Source organism: Pteronotus mesoamericanus, unplaced genomic scaffold (genome assembly GCF_021234165.1).
Source record: "Pteronotus mesoamericanus isolate MK-2021 breed Mesoamerican mustached bat unplaced genomic scaffold, CSHL_Meso_final contig_68, whole genome shotgun sequence".
Lineage (NCBI taxonomy): Eukaryota > Metazoa > Chordata > Mammalia > Chiroptera > Mormoopidae > Pteronotus > Pteronotus mesoamericanus.
In genome coordinates, this window is record NW_026555234.1 from 25,665,896 (window position 1) to 25,685,046 (window position 19,151).

The 19,151-nt window shown below is 40.3% G+C and overlaps 1 protein-coding gene across 18 annotated transcripts in view; it reads left to right on the top strand.

The window, feature by feature from the left end:
• LIMCH1 (LIM and calponin homology domains 1) overlaps positions 1–19,151 on the top strand; it is a 311,063-nt gene that overhangs the window by 224,428 nt on the left and 67,484 nt on the right. For 8 of the 18 annotated variants that reach the window (XM_054582121.1, XM_054582104.1, XM_054582106.1 and 5 more), the window contains exons 7-9: positions 5,455–5,650; positions 10,932–11,184; positions 12,255–12,524. In XM_054582121.1, the coding sequence (XP_054438096.1) occupies positions 5,455–5,650; positions 10,932–11,184; positions 12,255–12,524 (719 nt within the window). Of the gene's footprint in view, positions 1–4,738; positions 5,082–5,454; positions 5,651–10,931; positions 11,185–12,254; positions 12,525–19,151 lie in introns of those variants that run through there. The other 10 variants (XM_054582113.1, XM_054582115.1, XM_054582112.1 and 7 more) reach the window with 3 other exon arrangements.

Below are 19,151 nucleotides of genomic sequence, written 5' to 3' on the forward strand. Positions count from 1 at the left end.
TCTGTTTATATTTTGTCTTCCTAACTAGAACATAAGGTCCATGAGAATGAGGTATTTATCAATTTTATAGAATGTTGTGTTCCCACCACTAGGACAGTGCCTGGCGCATATTTGATGCTCAGTAAGTACCCATGGAATATATAGCTTCCTCATCCAGAGTGTGGTGGGTGGAGATGAGTCATCAGCCTGGAAAAGTAGAACCTGGAAACCTTCCAGAATAGTACTGAGCCACCTTATAAATCACAATGGAAGAAGAAAATGTTGGGTGGTAAAGCAGAGGCCATCTGGAGTTTCTCAGATACCAAAAGTCATCCACCAACACTCGCTGGTTCTCATTATCTCTGACAAAAGGGAATGAGAAGAGGACAGATGAGTGAAATAATTCAAAAATGTCATGGAAGCTGGTTGTTCTCACCCCATTCATTTACACACTTTTACTGGAACAACCAGCAATTACCACCGTGGACAGATTGGAGTCTTTTTTACTGAATTTATTGGGGTGACATTGGTTAATAAGATTGTATGGGTTTCAGGTATACAATTCTATAATACATCATCTGTATATTGCATTGTGTGTTCACCTACCCAAGTCAGTTCTCCTTCTATCACCATTTATCCCCTCTTTACCTTCTTCTAATTCCTCTCTAGCCCCATTTCCCTCTTGTAATCACTATACTGTTGTCTGTGTCTGTTATTTTCCTTTGATTAGTCCTTTAGCCTTTTTACCCATCCCCCAACCCCCTTCCCCTCTGACAACTGTCAGCCTGTTCTCTTATATCTATGAGTCTCTTTCTATTTTTTCATTAGATTTCACATGTAAGTTAAACCATATGGTACTATCTTTCTCTAACTGGCTTATTTTACTTAGCATAATAATCTCCAGGTCCATCCATGCTATTGCAAAAGATAAGATTTCCTTTTTTATGACCAAGTAGTATTCCATTATGTAAATGTGCCACAGCTTTTTTATCCATTCATTTACTGATGGACACTTGGGCTGCTTCCAAGTCTTGCCTATTGTAAATAGCGCTGCAGTGAACTTAGGGGCACATACAGTCTTTCAAATTAGTGTTTCGGGGTGTTTTGTTTTGGTTTGTTTTGATAAATTCCCAGAAGTAGAATTTCTGAGTCATAAGGCAGTTCCATTTTTAATTTTTTGAGGAAATTCCATACTGTTTTCCACAGTGTCTGCACCAATCTGCATTCCCACCAGCAGTGCATAAGGGTTCCTTTTCTCATCCTTGCCAACACTTGTTGATTGATTTATTGATGATAGTCACTCTGACAGGTGAGAGGTGAATATCATTGTGATTTTAATTTGCATTTACCTAATTATTAGTGATGTTGAGCATCTTTTCATATGTGTATTCTGTATGTCCTTTTTGAGAAATATCTATTCAGGTCCTTTGCCTACTTCTTACTTGGATTGTTTGGGGTTTTTTGGCATTGAGTTTCATGTTTTTTATAAATTTTAGATATCAAGCTCTTACCAGATATATTGGCAAATATGTTCTCTCATTCAGTAGGTTGTCTTTTCATTTTGTTGTTAGTTTCCTTTTCTGTGAAAAAACTTTTGAGAAAGAACAAAGTTGGAGAAATCTTGCTACCTTATATCAAACTAGACTACAAGGCTATTGTAATTAAAAGAGCATGGTACAGGCATAAAAACAAACATATAGATCAATGGAACAGAATAGAGCACCCAGAAGTAAACCTACACCTCTGCAGTCAATATTTGACAAAGGAGGCAAAAACATACCGTGGGGTAAAGAGATTCTATTCAATAAATGGCGTTGGGAAAATTGGACAGATACATGCAATAAAATGAAACTAGACCACCTTCTTATACCATAAGCAAGAATAAACTCAAAACGGATTAAAGACTTAAATTTTAGACTCAAAAACCATAAAAATCCTAGAAGAAAACATAGGCAGTAAAACCTAGGACATTTCTTGCAGCAGTATTTTTTATTCTGATATATCACCATGAGCAAGGGAAACAAAAGAAAAAAAATAAACAAATGGGATTTATATCAGACTGGAGTCTTATCTCTCTTCCCTGGAGTGCTCTCTGTAGAAGCTGGGCTTCTAGGTGAAAACAGAAATGACATAAATAGACCCTAAGAAAGAAGAATTTAAAAAGTACCATTGTGTTGCTTTATGTCTTCCACTCTCTCTGCAAAACTTAACTGTAGGTGACTTGATAGAATCCATACAATTGTCCATCTAGCTGTGTCTACATCTTTATTTCTGGCTGAAGAACCAGCCTCTTGCTTCACTCCAAGTTTCCATGGGACCAGCATGGCCAAGGATGGCCATGGGTGGCCTGGTTTTCACTTTTCAAACTGGCCATACCATTCAGCTTTCAGCTCTCACTTGATCCAAGGTTTTATTCTTGGCTTTCTATGCAGTCATGAACAGAATGGCCTTTCTGTTTTTCTTTCCATAGCTAGCTGTGAGAAAGAGCTGAAGTTCCAAGAACCATGTTGACTTTGTCTTCCTCTCTCTTCTCCTATGGCTTGTAGAGTATGAGTGGGGGAAACATTTGGGCCTTTTGGAGAACCTTTTTGATACTATTTTCTTCAAAATTCAGCTTTGTGTTGCTGCCCCCAAGCAATTTGTAAAATTTGTCATTTCTAGATGTAACTAGTGTCACAGCTACCTGAGTGTCTGCTCTCCCTTTTGGGAAATTAGGCCAAAGCATGTATATATGGGATATAAATGAAGACAAAGAAAGAAGAGTTTTCAATGTGTATGTAACTATACACTAAAACACACGTGGTTGTGTTTTTAACTGCATTTACAAATTTTGTGTGATTTATATATTGCTATTTACATACACAGATGAATACCCAGTAGTAATTATAACCATAGCTAGCACATTTTGAATACTCACCATAGGTCAGGCATTTTTCTGAATGTTTTCCATCTAGTAACACTTAACCCTCCCAGCAATTCTGTGAAATAGATGTTATTATTTGCTCCATTTTACAGATGACAAAACTGATTGTGGGCAAGGTAGCATAACTTGGCTAAGGTCATACGGCTGACAAGGGGCAGAGCCAGGATTTACACCCAGTCACCTGGGCTTCCAAGATGTGCTGTTCACCTGCTCTAACCTGCCCCTAACTGCCTCTCTTTAGCAGTATTTGTAGTTTGGTGCTCGGGGCATAAATGGCATTTTTTTTGCCATTAATGGCCAGATCGCATAAACAGGAGCAGTTGCACCGCTAAGCTCGGGGCTCTGTCCCAGAACAGACATGCAGTTATGGATTCCGAAAGACGGGTCAAGGTTAAGGTTTTAGTTTTCTTTTTTTTGTTGTTTTCATTTATCACTGTATTCTTATGAACCCACACTAGACGATCTTTTATTCTTCCTTTTTTCTTTTTTTTGAACACTGTGAAGGGATGTTATCCAGGCTACCCTCATCCACAGAGTAAGGGGGCAGACTCTAGTCATTGGAAGCAGTGATGGTGCTGATGGGGGCGGCTGCAACTACAGCAGAGCTGATCGAATGCTGTTAGGTTTCACCTTGGGATCTAAAGGCAGGCACCCGCGTTGGGATCGGAGCGTTGGTGCTTACTGTGTGGCTTTACTGTGCAGCGTTGGTGCTTACTGTGTCCAGGTTACTACTTCTGTCTGATTCTTACTTTTCTCTTTTGAAAAATGGAGACCATGCTAACCACATCACTGGCATGGGAAGGTGTAAGGATTAAATAATAAAACGTATAAAAAGCATCAAGCATAGCCTCAGACATATAGTAAGTGTTCAATAAAAATGATATTCATTTTTAAGCAGTTGGCTTACAATCTGTGGATAAATAATCCAAGATAATTATTTGCCTTTCTGGAGAAATGAAATATGAAACCGTATCCAATTTAGATCCATACTAAAAAAGTTAGTCTTGAGTTCTTTTTCCAGGCTGAGCTTTTGTTTAAGTCCTGGTTAACTTTTGACCTACAAGTCAACTACCTTAATTTCCATAGCTGGAATTCCTGCCTTCCTCTGGAGAGTTGTATGGGCTCCACTCACCCAGGCCATTTGACAACCTATTCTTCGGGGCCACGACTCAGGTCCTCAGTGTGGAGGCTGCGGGGGCTCCTCTCAACCCTGCCCTTCTCCTCTCTCCCATTCCCTTCTCTTGAGGCAAAACCTGTGTGTGCCTTGTGAATTACAGCCACTCCGTCCCCTCCAAGTGCCTCCCACTGGGGATTGTGTCACAGGACCAGGATACAGTTGATAGAAGCAGCTGGCAAAGGCGCTTTCTACAAAGGCATTGATTGCCTCCCTTGGACTTATTGGCCAGTATAGATAGACAGGTTCCAAAATCTCGACAATGGAGAATTTTTTTTTCTTCCCATTGGGAATGTGGAAGGGACTTTCCTGAGCATCCCAGGAAATCCACAGTGTGACATTCCAGTCTCTGCAGACGAGAACAATATCATCCACAACCCCAATTTTAAGCAGCCGTCTGGGGGAGATTAAATTGAGGTTTATCTTTGAGTGACCAGAGTTATTTTTGTTTTCGTCAGCCTGGACTATTGTAATTAATGCTAAGACACTGGCGGGAACAAGGCTTTTATTATAATACGAGGGTGAGGATGGCTTTGACTGACCTTTCTCCTGCTGGAATTTCAGTGTTTTAGTATGTGCTGCTTGCGCTGAAAAGAATTTATAATCACAGGCTGTCAAAGGCAGCCATTGTTCTCGCTGCTCTGAACATGTGGGTCAGCCACAAGTGCTTTCAGCTCCCCCAGCGCCAGGAGCTGGCTGAGAGCGAGAGCATGCCTGGATTCTTCTGAGGCATCAGGAAAAGCTTTTGCATATTTTTCATTGCTTTTTTTTTTTTTTTTAACTTTTTGCCTCAGAAAGACAGCTCCCTTTCAGAGCAGGAATTTCCCTTCAAGGTAGCAGGAGATGGAAGCCCGCTGCTCCAGGATTTTACGGATCTGATTCTGTTGCAACAACAAATGCTGGGTGCATTTGCCAGATCGCATAAACAGGAGCAGTTGCACCGCTAAGCTCGGGGCTCTGTCCCAGAACAGACATGCAGTTATGGATTCCGAAAGACGGGTCAAGGTTAAGGTTTTAGTTTTCTTTTTTTTTTGTTGTTTTCATTTATCACTGTATTCTTGTGAACCCACACTAGACGATCTTTTATTCTTCCTTTTTTCTTTTTTTTTTGAAGACTGTGGAGCAGGAGTTCATGGGGACTTTTTTTTTCCCCTGAAAGTGTGTGATTTTCTGATTGGGAAAGTTGCAGCAGGGAAGGGTTGGAGAATGAAATGTTGGCTTGTAGATGATAAGCCATTTGCTAACTGATTGCTATAACCTGTCCATACTGGTGCTAGACACAGGATTGTTTGGAGACCACGGAAGGCTGATTTTCCGGGGATTGAAGGCTCAACGTCTGTTGCCGTAATGTCTGTAATTTTATTTTCTTTTTGGACAGGAGACTGATGACATCGAGAGTCCTAAACGTAGTATCCGAGACAGTGGTTACATCGACTGCTGGGATTCTGAGCGCAGTGACTCCCTGTCTCCCCCTCGCCACGGCAGAGATGATTCCTTCGACAGCCTGGATTCCTTTGGCTCCCGTTCCCGGCAGACACCTTCGCCAGATGTAGTCCTCAGGGGAAGCAGCGATGGTAGGTTGGAGCCTTAATAAACTGCACATCTTAGAATGAAACACAGGCTTAGAATGAAACAAGGGCTGCCTTGTGACCAGCAGAAGGGCTGGCGCTGGGAAGGCGGAACCTGGTAACTCTAAACTGGTAGAATAAAAGTCTTTTAATGTTGTTTTTCACCGTCCTTAGAATTTTGGTTGGCTTTGCTGGCAGTTTGTTTGAACATTGCCTCAGTGAGCATATCTTCTGTTGGAAAATGTGTGACATCATTTCTCCCTGGGTCTCAGTGAATCAAGACGCTGTGCAGACCATTAGCTCATAAAGTGTGCTGAAGGTTTATACCCTCCGGGTATGAGGAAGGGAAATGTTTGAGTGAGTACCACACTGTGCAAGTGAAAATGGATTGACTTCCAGCAAACTGGAAATGCACTGTGCACACTGAGGAGAGTTCTGAAGCCCGGAATTGTGAAACTTTAATTGTCACATCTGGGACGGTGTTTGATAGGTATGATGCCCAACTGTTGACAAGAGCGATACAGGTGGCCATTAACGGACAGGACACAACCCGGACTGCCTGTTCTGAGGCTGGGTTTGATTTAAGTCCTGAGGATTTCATATTACCTGTAAGGAAAGATCATTTTTCTTTATAATAATGTATGGTCATGCAACCTGATATCAATTTGATGCATATTATCCAGAAGCTGTTTACCTTAGTATCTTGCACTTTTTTACTCTTTAGAAGGGGCTATGGCTTGGCTCTGCATGCATAAACTTGCAGAAAGACAGTAAGGCTGATGAGGAATTTTTTGTTTGTATTTTTCAAGGTATCTCTTGACGCTAATATTTCTAGAGACTTAAGCCTAGTCTCCAAGATGAAAATTATCTTTTATAGCTAAAAGATGCCTTTCAACTGTAAAATTCTATGCTACTAAAATATGGGGTATTTAATGTGCCTAGGTTCTGAGTTAATTGCCTGACAGCTAGTATCTCAGTTAGTCCTCAGCGTAGATCGTGAGCTACTCACATATCTCATTTAGTCCCCCCACGGGGCTGTAAGATACTCCTTCTTATCCGTATTTTCCAGATGAAACTTAGAGAGATAAAGTAACCATTCTAACATTGGAAAGAGACAAAAATTACTACCAGTAAGTAGTGTAACATTAGCCTCTAGAACTGTGAGTCCAAATCTTATACTCTTAAGCTTAATTTACCCACACTTCTTTGTTTGCCTAATAGATTTTTTAAATTCTAGAATGTCTGAACGAATGCTTTTGTTTAGTACTTAAACTTCCCAACAAATAGATTAGCCTCAGGGCCACATAGTGTTTGACTCCTAAAGAATTCCGTGGTGCATTGTCAGGTGCTTGAAGAACATTTCTAAAATTTCATATGACCTCAAGTACCACCCACAGTTTTAGAAGTTACAGTACCAAGTGCATGATCTAATTGAGCTTTAACATAATTCTAACAGGTAGATTTACTTTCACAAAACCTACCTTAGCTTCACTATTTTACCCATATTATTATGATTGTTTAAAAAAATTATTATTTTTCCTCATCTTGGTTCTTTATAATTGGTAATGTAGCTCCTTTATTTGTTCTGTCACCAGCTTCCCGGGGTTCAGAGTTTAAAATGAGCCACATCTTGAACAGATTTGAGATGGTGGTTACTAGTATTGTAGTTGTGCAGAGGCACAATTTAGTTTGCAACAATTAAGATTGATAAGTTAGAGTCTTTTTATAAATTTTTTTTCCATCTAAAGACACATGAAATTGAGCTTCACAAAACACTGTTCATGAAAGAGCATCTTACACACAAGTTTCACCAATCAGCCTGATACCTTCAGGCTTATGTTCTTGTAAACTAATCAAGACGTAATGAGGTTTTTAAAGAAAAGAAACACATTTTTATGTGCCTAAAAAAAAATTAGTATAATTTTATCCAAGTAGATGCTATATATTTCCTTAGAGTTTATGGTATTTTTTAAGTGAGGCTAATCAAGAAGATTGCTAGATCTAATAAACTTTCAAAGTTAGAAGAAATTTTTTTAAGTCTTGCAAATTTATTTCCTAGGACTCATAATCAATTAGGGAAAGTCTAACTATAAAATTCTCCAACTCCATATTGAGTCAATATGGAGAGCTTTTGTTTTATTATTATTAAGGCCCCCTGACCCATTCGATAGGGACAATCAAGAGCCACACTCAGTAGAGCTGCCATGATTTTATGGACTGGACACCAGAGCTACCTGGTAGGGATGCTGTGAGTCCCCAAGGGCAATTCAGCCAACCTGTCCTGCTAGATAGGTGCCAGCTCCTCCCTTGCCTTCGTAAGCTTGCCTCCGAGGCCGCTCAGTGAGCTTCATGGAGGAGGATATGCAAAAACTTCCACCCAGGTACCTTTAAAATTAACACCGTATTTTATAAATACGATGCATTTTGTTCAATGAATACTCTTACCTTATGGGAGAGAAATAAGAAATGAGAGAAATTAAAGTGCTAGAAGAAGATTAAAAAGCAGAGAGTTGGGGGTGCATATGGCAAAGGTGTGCAAACAAAAGAAAGACCCCCTATTTTCTGTAAAGGAGAGAAGTATAGGCCCGTGGAAAAGAAGGATCAGACTTTGATAAAAAATTTTTTAAAAATTTTAATAAATGAAAAGGGTGATCTGTTTATATGTTAAACAACCTATTTTGAGACTTTCACTCAGTAGATTACAGATAATATATATTTTTTAGATTTGTACATAAGGTTCATAAACTATAGGGTTTTAGAATTGAGACAATTCTAACCTATTACTAAGCCTTCATAGTTGATTGAAGTATCATTTTCTTTCATTCATTTATTCAGCAAAGCGCAGTGCTTCCCCGAGTCAGATGCTTTAAGCAAGGGATGTTTTCCCAAGAGAAGCATGTCCCGATGGAAGAAACTTTGGGCTGGGAGTCTGGAAACGTCAGAGTCCCCGCCTGGTATGAACCAGCATTAGGAAGAGGGCTCTCTTGGCCTCTCTGAACCTCCGTTTCCACCTTTATAAAGTTGGGATAATAATAAATAGGGAAACAAATATAAGAGCTTGGCAAGGTACTCCTTTACAAAGAGATTCACAGGACTCTAGACATTTTATTATGACACTGAGACAGATAAACAGTATTTGATAAAATACAGGATGGGAAGGGAACTAAGTTACAAATTAAAAACTAACAAGTAATGAACCAGTCAGAGCTTCAGAAGACTGAAAGCAAGCGGCATGAATAATTCATAAACTGAATATGTTATCTGCAACAATGAACAACTTGTTTATGGTCAATGCTTTTAACTTTCACAGTCTTTTTTTTTTTTTTTAAGATTTTTGAATTTGTTTTTCAGAGAGAAGGGAAGGGAGGGAAAAAGAAGGAGAGAAACATCAATGTGTAAGAGAAACATCCGTTGGTTGCCTGTTGCATGCCCCCGGCTGGGGACCTGGCCTGCAACCCAGGCATGTGCCCCGACCAGGAATCAAACTGGTGACCTTCTAGTTCACGGGCCAGCGCTCAACCCATTAAGCCATACCAGCCAGGGCTAACTTTTATAGTGTATTAGAGACAAGCCTAGGAGCCCACAGCTCAGCATTGACAGATCCAGAACTATTAGGACATAACGAGCCATCAGCATTTATTAAGCCTGTGCTGTGGGCCACAAACTGTACCAATAGTTCTACATGTATTTGATCCTCCCAACAGCCCTCTGAAGTAGATGGTACGGTTAGCTTCACTTTACCAGTTGGGAAACGGAGGCTCAGGTTAGTATAGTAACAAATGCAGAGTCTCATAGCTCCTTAGGGGCAGAGCACAACGGGAAGTGGATCTGACTGACACGCTGTACACACTACCCACCGTGCTAGGCCGCCCCATCTCTTTGACTCTTGGTTTAAGGTTCTCTTCACAAGTGTAAACAGGTAATTTTCTATTAGGAGTTGAATAGCCTCTTAAAGCTCTCATTGCTTAAGAGTTTTCACCTGGCATGAGAATGGCAGTTATCAACCAACAGTAGTGTTTGTTTTAATGACAGCTCCACTCTATGGATGTTAGAAACCTAGCGATATGAGATTAAGGGAACAAGGATACAATATAATTAATTATGGGGGCAATTCCCCCCCGCCCCCGCCCCCGCCTCCGCAAAAAGACTGATGTTGGCAACATTGAATTCCTTCACCTTGTCTAAAACGTTGTTGAAGCCAAACCAATTCATTTAATTTGAGGACGCCCATTTTGTGCAAAGACATGGTAATAAGTACTGTAAATAATAAAAAGCCGTGTCCTCAAAATACAAGATAGAAGTTAAAATGTGCAAAAGAAAATAGATGATCAGGCCACAGGGTTCACAGGGAAGGGCTCTGATATAGAGGAATATGCATTTATCATAACTCAAACCATTTCCTGGAAGGCAAACCCTTGGTTATAATCCAAATCGGCCACTTTTCTGAATTCCTATTTTTCCTACATTGTAACTAATAGTCTCCAGGTGTTTCATGGGTTGGTTAAAGATGCCTCAAAGACAAATGCTTTATAATTTTTGTTTGTCAGAATATCTAGCACAGTGTGAGACATGGAACAACAGGTGCTCAATAAAAATTCCATTGGTTAATTTACTTTTTTTTCTTTTGAGGGTTGCAGAATCTGGGCAGGCAGAGTGTGCTATTGCACGCATGTTGCTAATTGTAATTCTCAGGTACAGCTAGGCTTAACTTACCTCTATTCTTTTTATTTTCAATAATTATTTAAATTTAAAAATTGATTGGGGTGGCATTGGTTAATAAAATTATATACATTTCAAGTGCATAATTGTGTAATACGTCTTCATATTGTATTGTGTGTTCACCACCCAAAGTCAAGCCTTGGTCCCTCACTGTTTATCCCCCCTGTACCCTCTTCTACCTCACCCCACTCTCCTTTCCCTCTGGTCACCACCATACTGTTGTCTGTGCCTATGAGTTTTGGGGGCTTTTTTTTTTGTTTAATCGCATCGCCTTTTTCACCCAAACCCCCTACCTCATGTCCCCTGTCAGTCTGTTCTCTGTATCTGTGAGTTGTTTCTTTACCTCTCTTTCTTTTTAATTTGAAGGGCTTTTGTCCTGAGTGGAGCTGAGAGCTTTTCCTAGAGTAGGCTAATTTAGACTGATACTTTAGATTTGTTAAGTGAATAACTGAAGGGAGGAACCCCCAGAGCCCACAGATGTAACCGCACCCCTAAGACTGCACACTCGCCTTCGGGCGCTTTTCTGCTAGCCCCACACACTGCTCAGCACCCGGCCTCTCTTCTGCAGGGAGAGGAAGTGACTCTGAATCTGACTTGCCACATCGGAAGCTGCCTGATGTGAAGAAGGATGACATGTCTGCCAGGCGGACTTCTCATGGTGAGCCGAAATCAGCAGTGCCTTTTAACCAGTACCTCCCGAACAAAAGCAATCAGACGGCCTATGTGCCCGCTCCTCTGAGAAAGAAGAAAGCAGAGCGAGAGGAATATCGGAAGAGCTGGAGCACCGCCACCTCCCCCCTGGGTGGGGAGAGGCCCTTCAGGTAAGGCCCGAGCTGCGCGGCTCTGTCCTGGCGGGAACACAGTGGTGGAGGATCTACAGCTCCTGGGCACAGATTAGCTCAAGTAACTGTTTCTGAACTGGGATGTAGCAGATGGAGTGGGCGGGACAGATCTTTGGAGAGAGATTGTGATGATAGACTAGAAGCTTCTTGAAGGCATCTAGAACAGTGCCTAGCACACAGTAGATATTCAACAAATGCTTGTCTAACAAGCAGATTTTTAAAAAAACTGGTCTCGTTGACAGAATATTGAGGACAGATTTGTTGTCCACAGCCTTCTATGGACACTGCCTGACTCCTACTCCTGTTAGATTAGGTGCAGAAAGACTTGTCTTTATGCAAAAAGACATTTTTTATTGAGATGCATGGTTATCTAGGTACAAGCTCAAATATATAAGGGATACATGGAACATGCTTCAGAATCATATGTAGAAACTCCTACTCAAAGGAAGGGACATTGGATTGCTCCTCTCTTTAAAGAAACAGTGTTTTTCCTTTTTCCTAATCTCTGATTCTGTTTTTCTTCTTTCACTTATTCAATGAATATTTACTGAGCATCTACTACCTACTAGGTGCTGTCTTTTAGGAATTGGGGACCCAATAGTAAATAAGATAGAGTCCCTGCCTTCGAGAACCTTATAGTCCAATAAAAGAAACTTACACTCCAGTCTAATACTTTCAGCAAAACCACCCTGATCATTGCATGGTTCTTTCTAATAGTCTTCCTTTATTATTGATGATTTCCCATTGAACAAGCATTTTATTAAAAGTTTTAATTATTGAACAAAACATAAAATTCACCACTCCAGCAGAAAGGTTTTTGCCTTTCAATATCAATTTTGAAAAAGCTCTTAATCCATGTTGAGATTATCATGCCTTGTATTAATTAACAAAGGGCTACATTTAACTTTGGTCACATTGCCGGGATCATACTGCATGCTATGACTTTTTTTTTAAGTGGAAAATAGTACCAGAATGACCAGAAGATGGCATGTGGTCTGCTCCCCGGGCCAGTCTGTTAGCTTGGTAAACCATATTGTCCAACTCACTAGCTATCCCGAAACAATAGAGGAAGAGGGAAGTGAAGCGGGGTCTCCTTGTGAAGAGGAGGAACCAGCTGGCCACATGGATCCTGATGGGAAGCCTTCTGATGGTGGGTTAGAATTACCCACTGGCAGTGGTAAGGAGCAGCCTCCTCCAGAGGGAGCTGCAGTAGTACCAGCTCCCAAGTCTGAAGAAAAGGATGCTGCTGAAATCCAAAAGCGCAGAAGGCTAGAGCAAGCTGGGATCAAGGTCATGCCAGCAGCACAGCGCTTTGCCAGGTTAGCTCTGCAGGCCAGGCCGAGGGCAGGCCTGGCTGGCTGTGTGCATGCCTCGGGGGTTGGACTCTGTCTGGCGCGCTGGACTTTCCATCTCCTTGCCCTGCTCCCTGCTTTTCATTGCATCACTGTTCCCTCCTTGGAGCAACTAGAAATAGCTAATAGTCTCTGCCCTCGGGCATGTCTCTGCTTCAGTAGTTGGTTATTTGAAATGCAGGTGAAAAGTAAGCTTTCTGCTGCTTGATTAGACCTTGTCCTAGTCAAGAATTGTGGTCAGTCATTTGTGGGCTGCAGTATTTACCTTGGCAATAACATTTTATTTTTCAATGGTTTATGGCCTGTTGATTTTCACGCTACTCCTAAATGGCTCTTATCTTACTTTACACATCACTAGAAAATAGCTCCTTTGAAATAGGGAGCAGTCTCTTTAGAAAGAATGGCTGGCTTACAAAATCCATTTACTTCCTTTGTCCTAGGGGAGTAGTAAGAAAGACTGGGTTTACTTGACTCCTTTTCTAAAGCACGTTGATTCAAAAACAAAGAGTAGAGTAATTACTTCTCTTAATTGTAACAAAGGCACTAGTATACAGTCCCGATGGCTTCGTATTACCTGTGAGATGGAGACTTTCAGCAGTCCAAGGCACAGAAAACTATAGTTCTACAGCTTTATGTGATGTTTGGGAAGCTGGTTAATTTTTCTCATATAATAACCACAAAGATCCTAATAAATAATAGTGAGGCCAAAATTTATTTGACAAATTGAAATTCATAACAGTTTGACAATTGAAATTCCTTCACCACTTGCTGTTCCATTTAATCTTAAGAGATAGGTGACATACCCATTTTCAAGAAGAGTAAACTGAGGATCAGTGATAGTAAGTGACTTCCCAGTCTCAGAGCTGGTTACTGCTGGCCTGGTGGCTAGATTCAGAGGTTGTGATCACAGTACCCCATCTGCCTCCCACACATTTAATGGAATGTTTTCTATTTCTCTCTACAATTCCATGTGTGGTTATTGCTGTGGTCCAAGTCTTAATTGAAAGTCCAGCATTGACTTACATGGATTTCATTCTAGAGTAACTGCATTGATTAAAAAAATAAATAAAAAGAAGAAGAAGAAATAAAAAGGTTATATTTCTTCCCTGCCTGTGGTATTCCACAGTTAAGTATGTCTATCCTAAACATGTACGTGCTTCTAGAAAAGTCTAACATAAAATTGTGCTTTTGTTAAAAGCAACACTCTGGGCTTCTGAAATAAAGAAGAATAATGCGGTAAAATCTTAAAAACAAAATCAAATCTTCGCTCAGAGATGTTGTCAGATACATATTTTTTCAACATAATTTGAGCATCTACTTGTATGAAAGAGCAGGCTAGGTGCTGAGAATACAGAAATGAATAATATCTCCTTACCATGCACTATTTTTCAGACTGTTCCTGTTTCTGTCTTCAAATCTAGGGCCCAGTGAAAGTAGGTAATAAATGACACTGGTTAGAGGATGACTTAAAAAAAAAATTAACCTTAATATGCTTGACACATACCTTCATTTCATAACAACTATGAAGTCTTTAAGCTAAAATTTACCGAAGACGCCATCATGTTTTTTTCTGTTTTATCCTTTCAAAAAATTACCCTCTTGTTTAAAAAAAGATTTCATCATTGAAAGTTGATTGTTCCATAAAAATTGATTGTTCCATGATTGTTCCATGATCAACCACAAATGTGGTTGACTATCACATTATGTACATTGGCCACTCAGGTTTATTCTTCCATAAATTGTCTCATATTCTTTGCCACTTTTATTCCTTTTTTTAAAAAAGTTATTTTATTATGATAATAACACTCAGCATGAAAATTCCTCTCTGAACAAAATTTTAACTGTACAACTTAGTATTGTTAACTACAGATACAATGCTATACACCAGATCTCTAGAATGTATTCTTCCCACTTAACTAAAACTATGCTCATTGATTAGCAACTACACACTTCCCCCTCCCCCAGCCTCTGGCAACTACTCTTCCACCCTTTGATTGCAGGTATTTGACTCTTAGACACTTCTTATTAATAGAATTATGCAATATTTTTTCTTCTGTGACTAGCTTATTTAACTTAGCATAATGTCCTGAAGAGTCGTTCATGTTGTCACATATTGCAGAATTTCCTATTTTGTAAAGGCTGAATAATAGTCCACATTTTCTTTATTGTTGGTGGACCTTTAGGTTGTTTCCACATCTTGGCTGTTGTGAATAGTGCTGCAGTGAACATGGGGGTGTTAATATCTCTTTGGGATCCTGGTTTAAATTCTTTTGGATAAATACCCAGAATTGGGATTGCTGGATCATATAGTAGTTCTATTTTTATTTATTTATTTTTTGAGTAAATTCCCTGTCATCTTTAGAATATTTATAAGAGCAAGGAAAGGTGAGTGGGTAGCTACATCAAGCTAACTCAGCACACCCAGGAATCATGGTGATGTAGGGAAAGAAGAGTTTGGGCAAAGGCTGGAAATTCCACTCCAGTTAACTGGGAGTTTTATTTTCTAATAAACCATTGAAATATTTAATGACAACATGCCTCTATGTATAAGCTTAGAATCATGGTTAATTTACAAATGTAATTCTGATTGCCGAATATTATATTTATGTGGTCATTTTTACTCCTGTACACGTTTCCTGTGATCTGGCTGAAATTTTACATATTTTGCCCAACTTAGCTCTATTATAGGCAGAAATTTGCAGGTCAGTTAATGTCATCATACCCTAGATCTTCTGCTTTAACATTTAAAATTGGGTTCAGGAAAATTATGCATGTTCCCGGAGAATGTCCCCAATAGCAGTGTGACACAGCTGTGCCAAATACCGAGAATTCATTTCTTAGACCAATTTTCAGCTGCTAGTGCTCCCGGAAAGGTTTTGTACATACCATGCCACTAGCCTGACATATGTGCCTTTGTCACTTACTTTTTGCAGCCCACAACAGAGCTGAGAGCCATTCTAAGTTTATCCATATTTGGGACCCTGCTTTTAATGTGGCAGAAAGTACCTTGAATGAAACGGGTGTCATGAAGAAGGAAAGGATTCTTGGTGTCTAGAGAATATGAATATAAAATATTTAAATATGATGATGTCCCTTAAAACATTTTAATTTTTGTCTCCTCTCTTGGCCATCCAGATGAATTCTGGCCACTGCATATTTGAACTCAATAAGAGTCCTAAGATACTTCTTTGTCCCATTTCTCAGCTGGGAAAGTCAGTGTTTGTAGAGATGGGTGAGAGTGGAGAGGCATGACTACTTTTTAGACTGTTTTTCCTGTTGATGTTGTTCTTTCCCAAGTATTCTCAAGCCCCTCCTTGCATTATTTTTAACTCCCTATGTAAAAAGGAGGAAAGGTGCATGGTATTCCATTTTCACATGAATGTAGAAGCCTAGGAGTCCCCAGTTTCCTGTCAAACAATATGTTAGGAGGTATCTTGGCACCAAGAGACAGAAAGTAGGACTTCTTAATAAATCCATGGAGTTTAATCTTTACTAGAGTTGCCATTAAAGTAAAAAGCATATAAGCCACTTTTTCTTCTCTTTTAGTTTATGATTAAGTTAGCTTAATTACCCCCCAAATATGAGACTCTGCTAAAGAAGCCAAGATTTCTCTTTTTAAGAGGATAAAATAAGAACCAAGATTCATGTCCCCTGAATTAAAATACTATGGAGCTTGGAGTTCTCTGACTTGGTGTTTCCCATTGGAGAAGTAAACTTTTTCTGAACTGAATTATAGGTTTCACGTGATTGTACTTCTTTTCTAATTGTTTTCATATGTTTCAGCACTCAGTCTTTTCTGCTAGTCTGTGGATCTTCTCAACCACATAGTAATTAATTACAGAGGGAAAAAAATCTCTGAGGAACAATAGACATTTTAGAAGTTTTTAGAGGAAGAGCAGGCGCAGCTAAAGGCCAGACACATGTTCGGTCCGTCCCTCCTTACCAGATGCCCGTGTCACTGACTTGCTGAACAGACCCTCGGGGATCAGGGGACCAGGCAGACACAGAACTTGCATGAACTTTTGCGACTCAGGATGGAGCTGCCCCGTTTGGACTCTGGGGGAAGCAGGGATGTTTTTGGTGTTGCCCATAACTTTCCCAGGAGGCCTAACAGGCTTTTCTGGAGAGCCCAGTTTCTTTGAATAGAACAAACTGACTACCAGCCTGAGCCAGTTGCTTGTGTGTTGCCAAGTCAAAAGGAGTGAAAGAAAATGTCAGCTCTTCCTTAGTTTAAAGCATTATCTCATTCACTTTGAAATATATAAGCCTCAGAAACTTGGAGACAAGAGCTTTTTCTTCCCCCTCACCTGCCTCGAGCCCACGGTCTGCTACCACGATAGCCTTACTTGTTTTAGAGGAAGCCGGACAGCTTGCCAGGCAGGAGGCAGGGCTTGGCATTTCTCAGTTCACGGCAGACTGTATTCTCTCTAAGGGAAACGGTGGGCTGTGCCCCTGGGGCCATCTACCCGTTCTTCCCAAAGCAGCTCCTCTGTGGATGATGCAGAAAAAACGAAAGGGCCCTAACTTCCCATGAAGGTCAAGCGAGACAGCCTGGGTCTGCCTCTCACATGTACTTACTTTACCAAAGTTTGGATACCTGGAGCCAGAAATCTCAACGTTCTCCCCTGCAAAGTGAGCACCAGAATTCCCATCTTGCATTTTATTATCATGAAAGTTAGTGGATCTGGCAGGTACGAGTTGTTCAGAGAGCTGTAATGACTGAAAAATAAAGTAGATTGAATTGAAGCTTTACAATAGATTCCGTTAAGGTCCTTCAAGGGAAAGAGAAAAGCACTTTATAAAAAGCCACTTAAATATTTTGGTAACTAGACACCTGTGAACACAATTGAACAAATCTACCTGAAACGTATGATTTATTGCTTCATGGCCAACAGTGCCAGCCCGGAATTTGCATTAGTATTGTTTTTTTTCTTTCCCTGAGTCTGCCTTGAAGTTCTGCATTTACAGGATTCAAGCAATTAGCGCAAAAATCAGTCTTTGTGACCAGCGGGCAGGGAGTGGTTTTAAGTGGTCAATGATACGGAAAACTTTCTTCACCCCCTTTTCTGAAGTGCACATATCTAAATTGAGATCACTTAAGGGAGCCCTGCCACGCTGGGCATTTAGCCTAAAAAGAAACACCCCGGGGAATTTGTAGTCTGGCTGGGCACACATGATGCAAAAGGCACCAGATTCTCTCTGCTTAAATTAGCATCACTAATTGTCATGGCCATTTGCATAAATGCATATATTTTATTCCAAAGAATTCTGCCTGAGTTGGGGGAGACTGAAACCCAGGACCCCGGGCCATAAAATAGAAAGAATGCTACTCTTGGACGTAAGAGGTTTAAGCTAGAGATCTGATCCCACACTGGAATTGGAGTTGGATCAGCAGAAATGAGATAATGAGTGTGAAAGCACTTCGCACACTGTAAAGTGCTGTGCAAGCATTGTAAGGTGTGATTAGTTAGCTTTCTGCTTTCATTAATCCTGGCTGAACATTGCTCTCTGTAACCAGCAATGCAAATCACAGCTCCATTCCGAGCACAACTCACAGGATCCTTTTATTTAGTAACCAAAATACTTCTCTTTCTTCTATTCCCATAGTAATGATAATGCCTTAATTTTTGTATGATGCTCTGCTTTCATTACTGTTTCTGCCCTGGTCCTTTGTTTAATGAATAGCACAATGGTTAAGAACAGGACCTCTGGAGCCAGCCTGCCTGGGTTGGAATTTTAACTTCAGCACTGACACTTTGACCTTTGGCAAATTTCTTAACCTAATCTGAGTCATCACTCTATAAAATGAGGATGCTAGTAATGCTAACATTGCAGGGTTAGTATTAGGGTTTAATGAACTAATGCTTAGAAAAACTTCTAGCACATAGTACTCACTCAGTGCCTGTCAGTCACCTTCTTTGTCTTCATCAATGTGCTTTTTAAGTAATGCCTTATTTTAAAAAAATTTTATTGCACTTTTTCTATTACCATTTAGTTTCCTTATACCTCCCCATTTCCACCACAATCACTATTGTCCTTGTCCATGAATCCCTTTTTGCTCAATTCTTCCATTCCCGTTCCCTCCTCCCCACCCTTCCCTGTCATCCTGCTCTCCATCTGTGAGGCTCTCTATTTTGTTTGTTAATTCAGTTAGTTCATTAGATTCCACATTACAAGTGAAATCATATGATATTTGTCTGTTTTCTGACCGGCTTATTTCACTTAGCGTAATGTTCTCAAGGTCCATACACGCCGCCGCAAAGGGTAAAATTTTCTTCTTTTTTACGACTGAATAGTACTCTACTGTGTAAATGTCTCATAGCTGTTTTATCCATTCATCTTCTGATGGACACTTGGGCTGCTTCCATATCCTGCCTATTGTAACTGAAGCTGCAGAGAACATAGGGGTGCTTATGTTCCTTCAAATTAGTGTTTGTTTTCCTTCGGATATATCCCCAGAAGTGAGATTGCTGGGTCAAAACGCAGATCCATTTTTAATTTCTTGAGGTATCTCCCTACTGCTTTCCATGACAACCAACACCTGTTCATACTTGACAGACATGTCGGCCAAGGGGACAGGAAGGAGCGTGAACA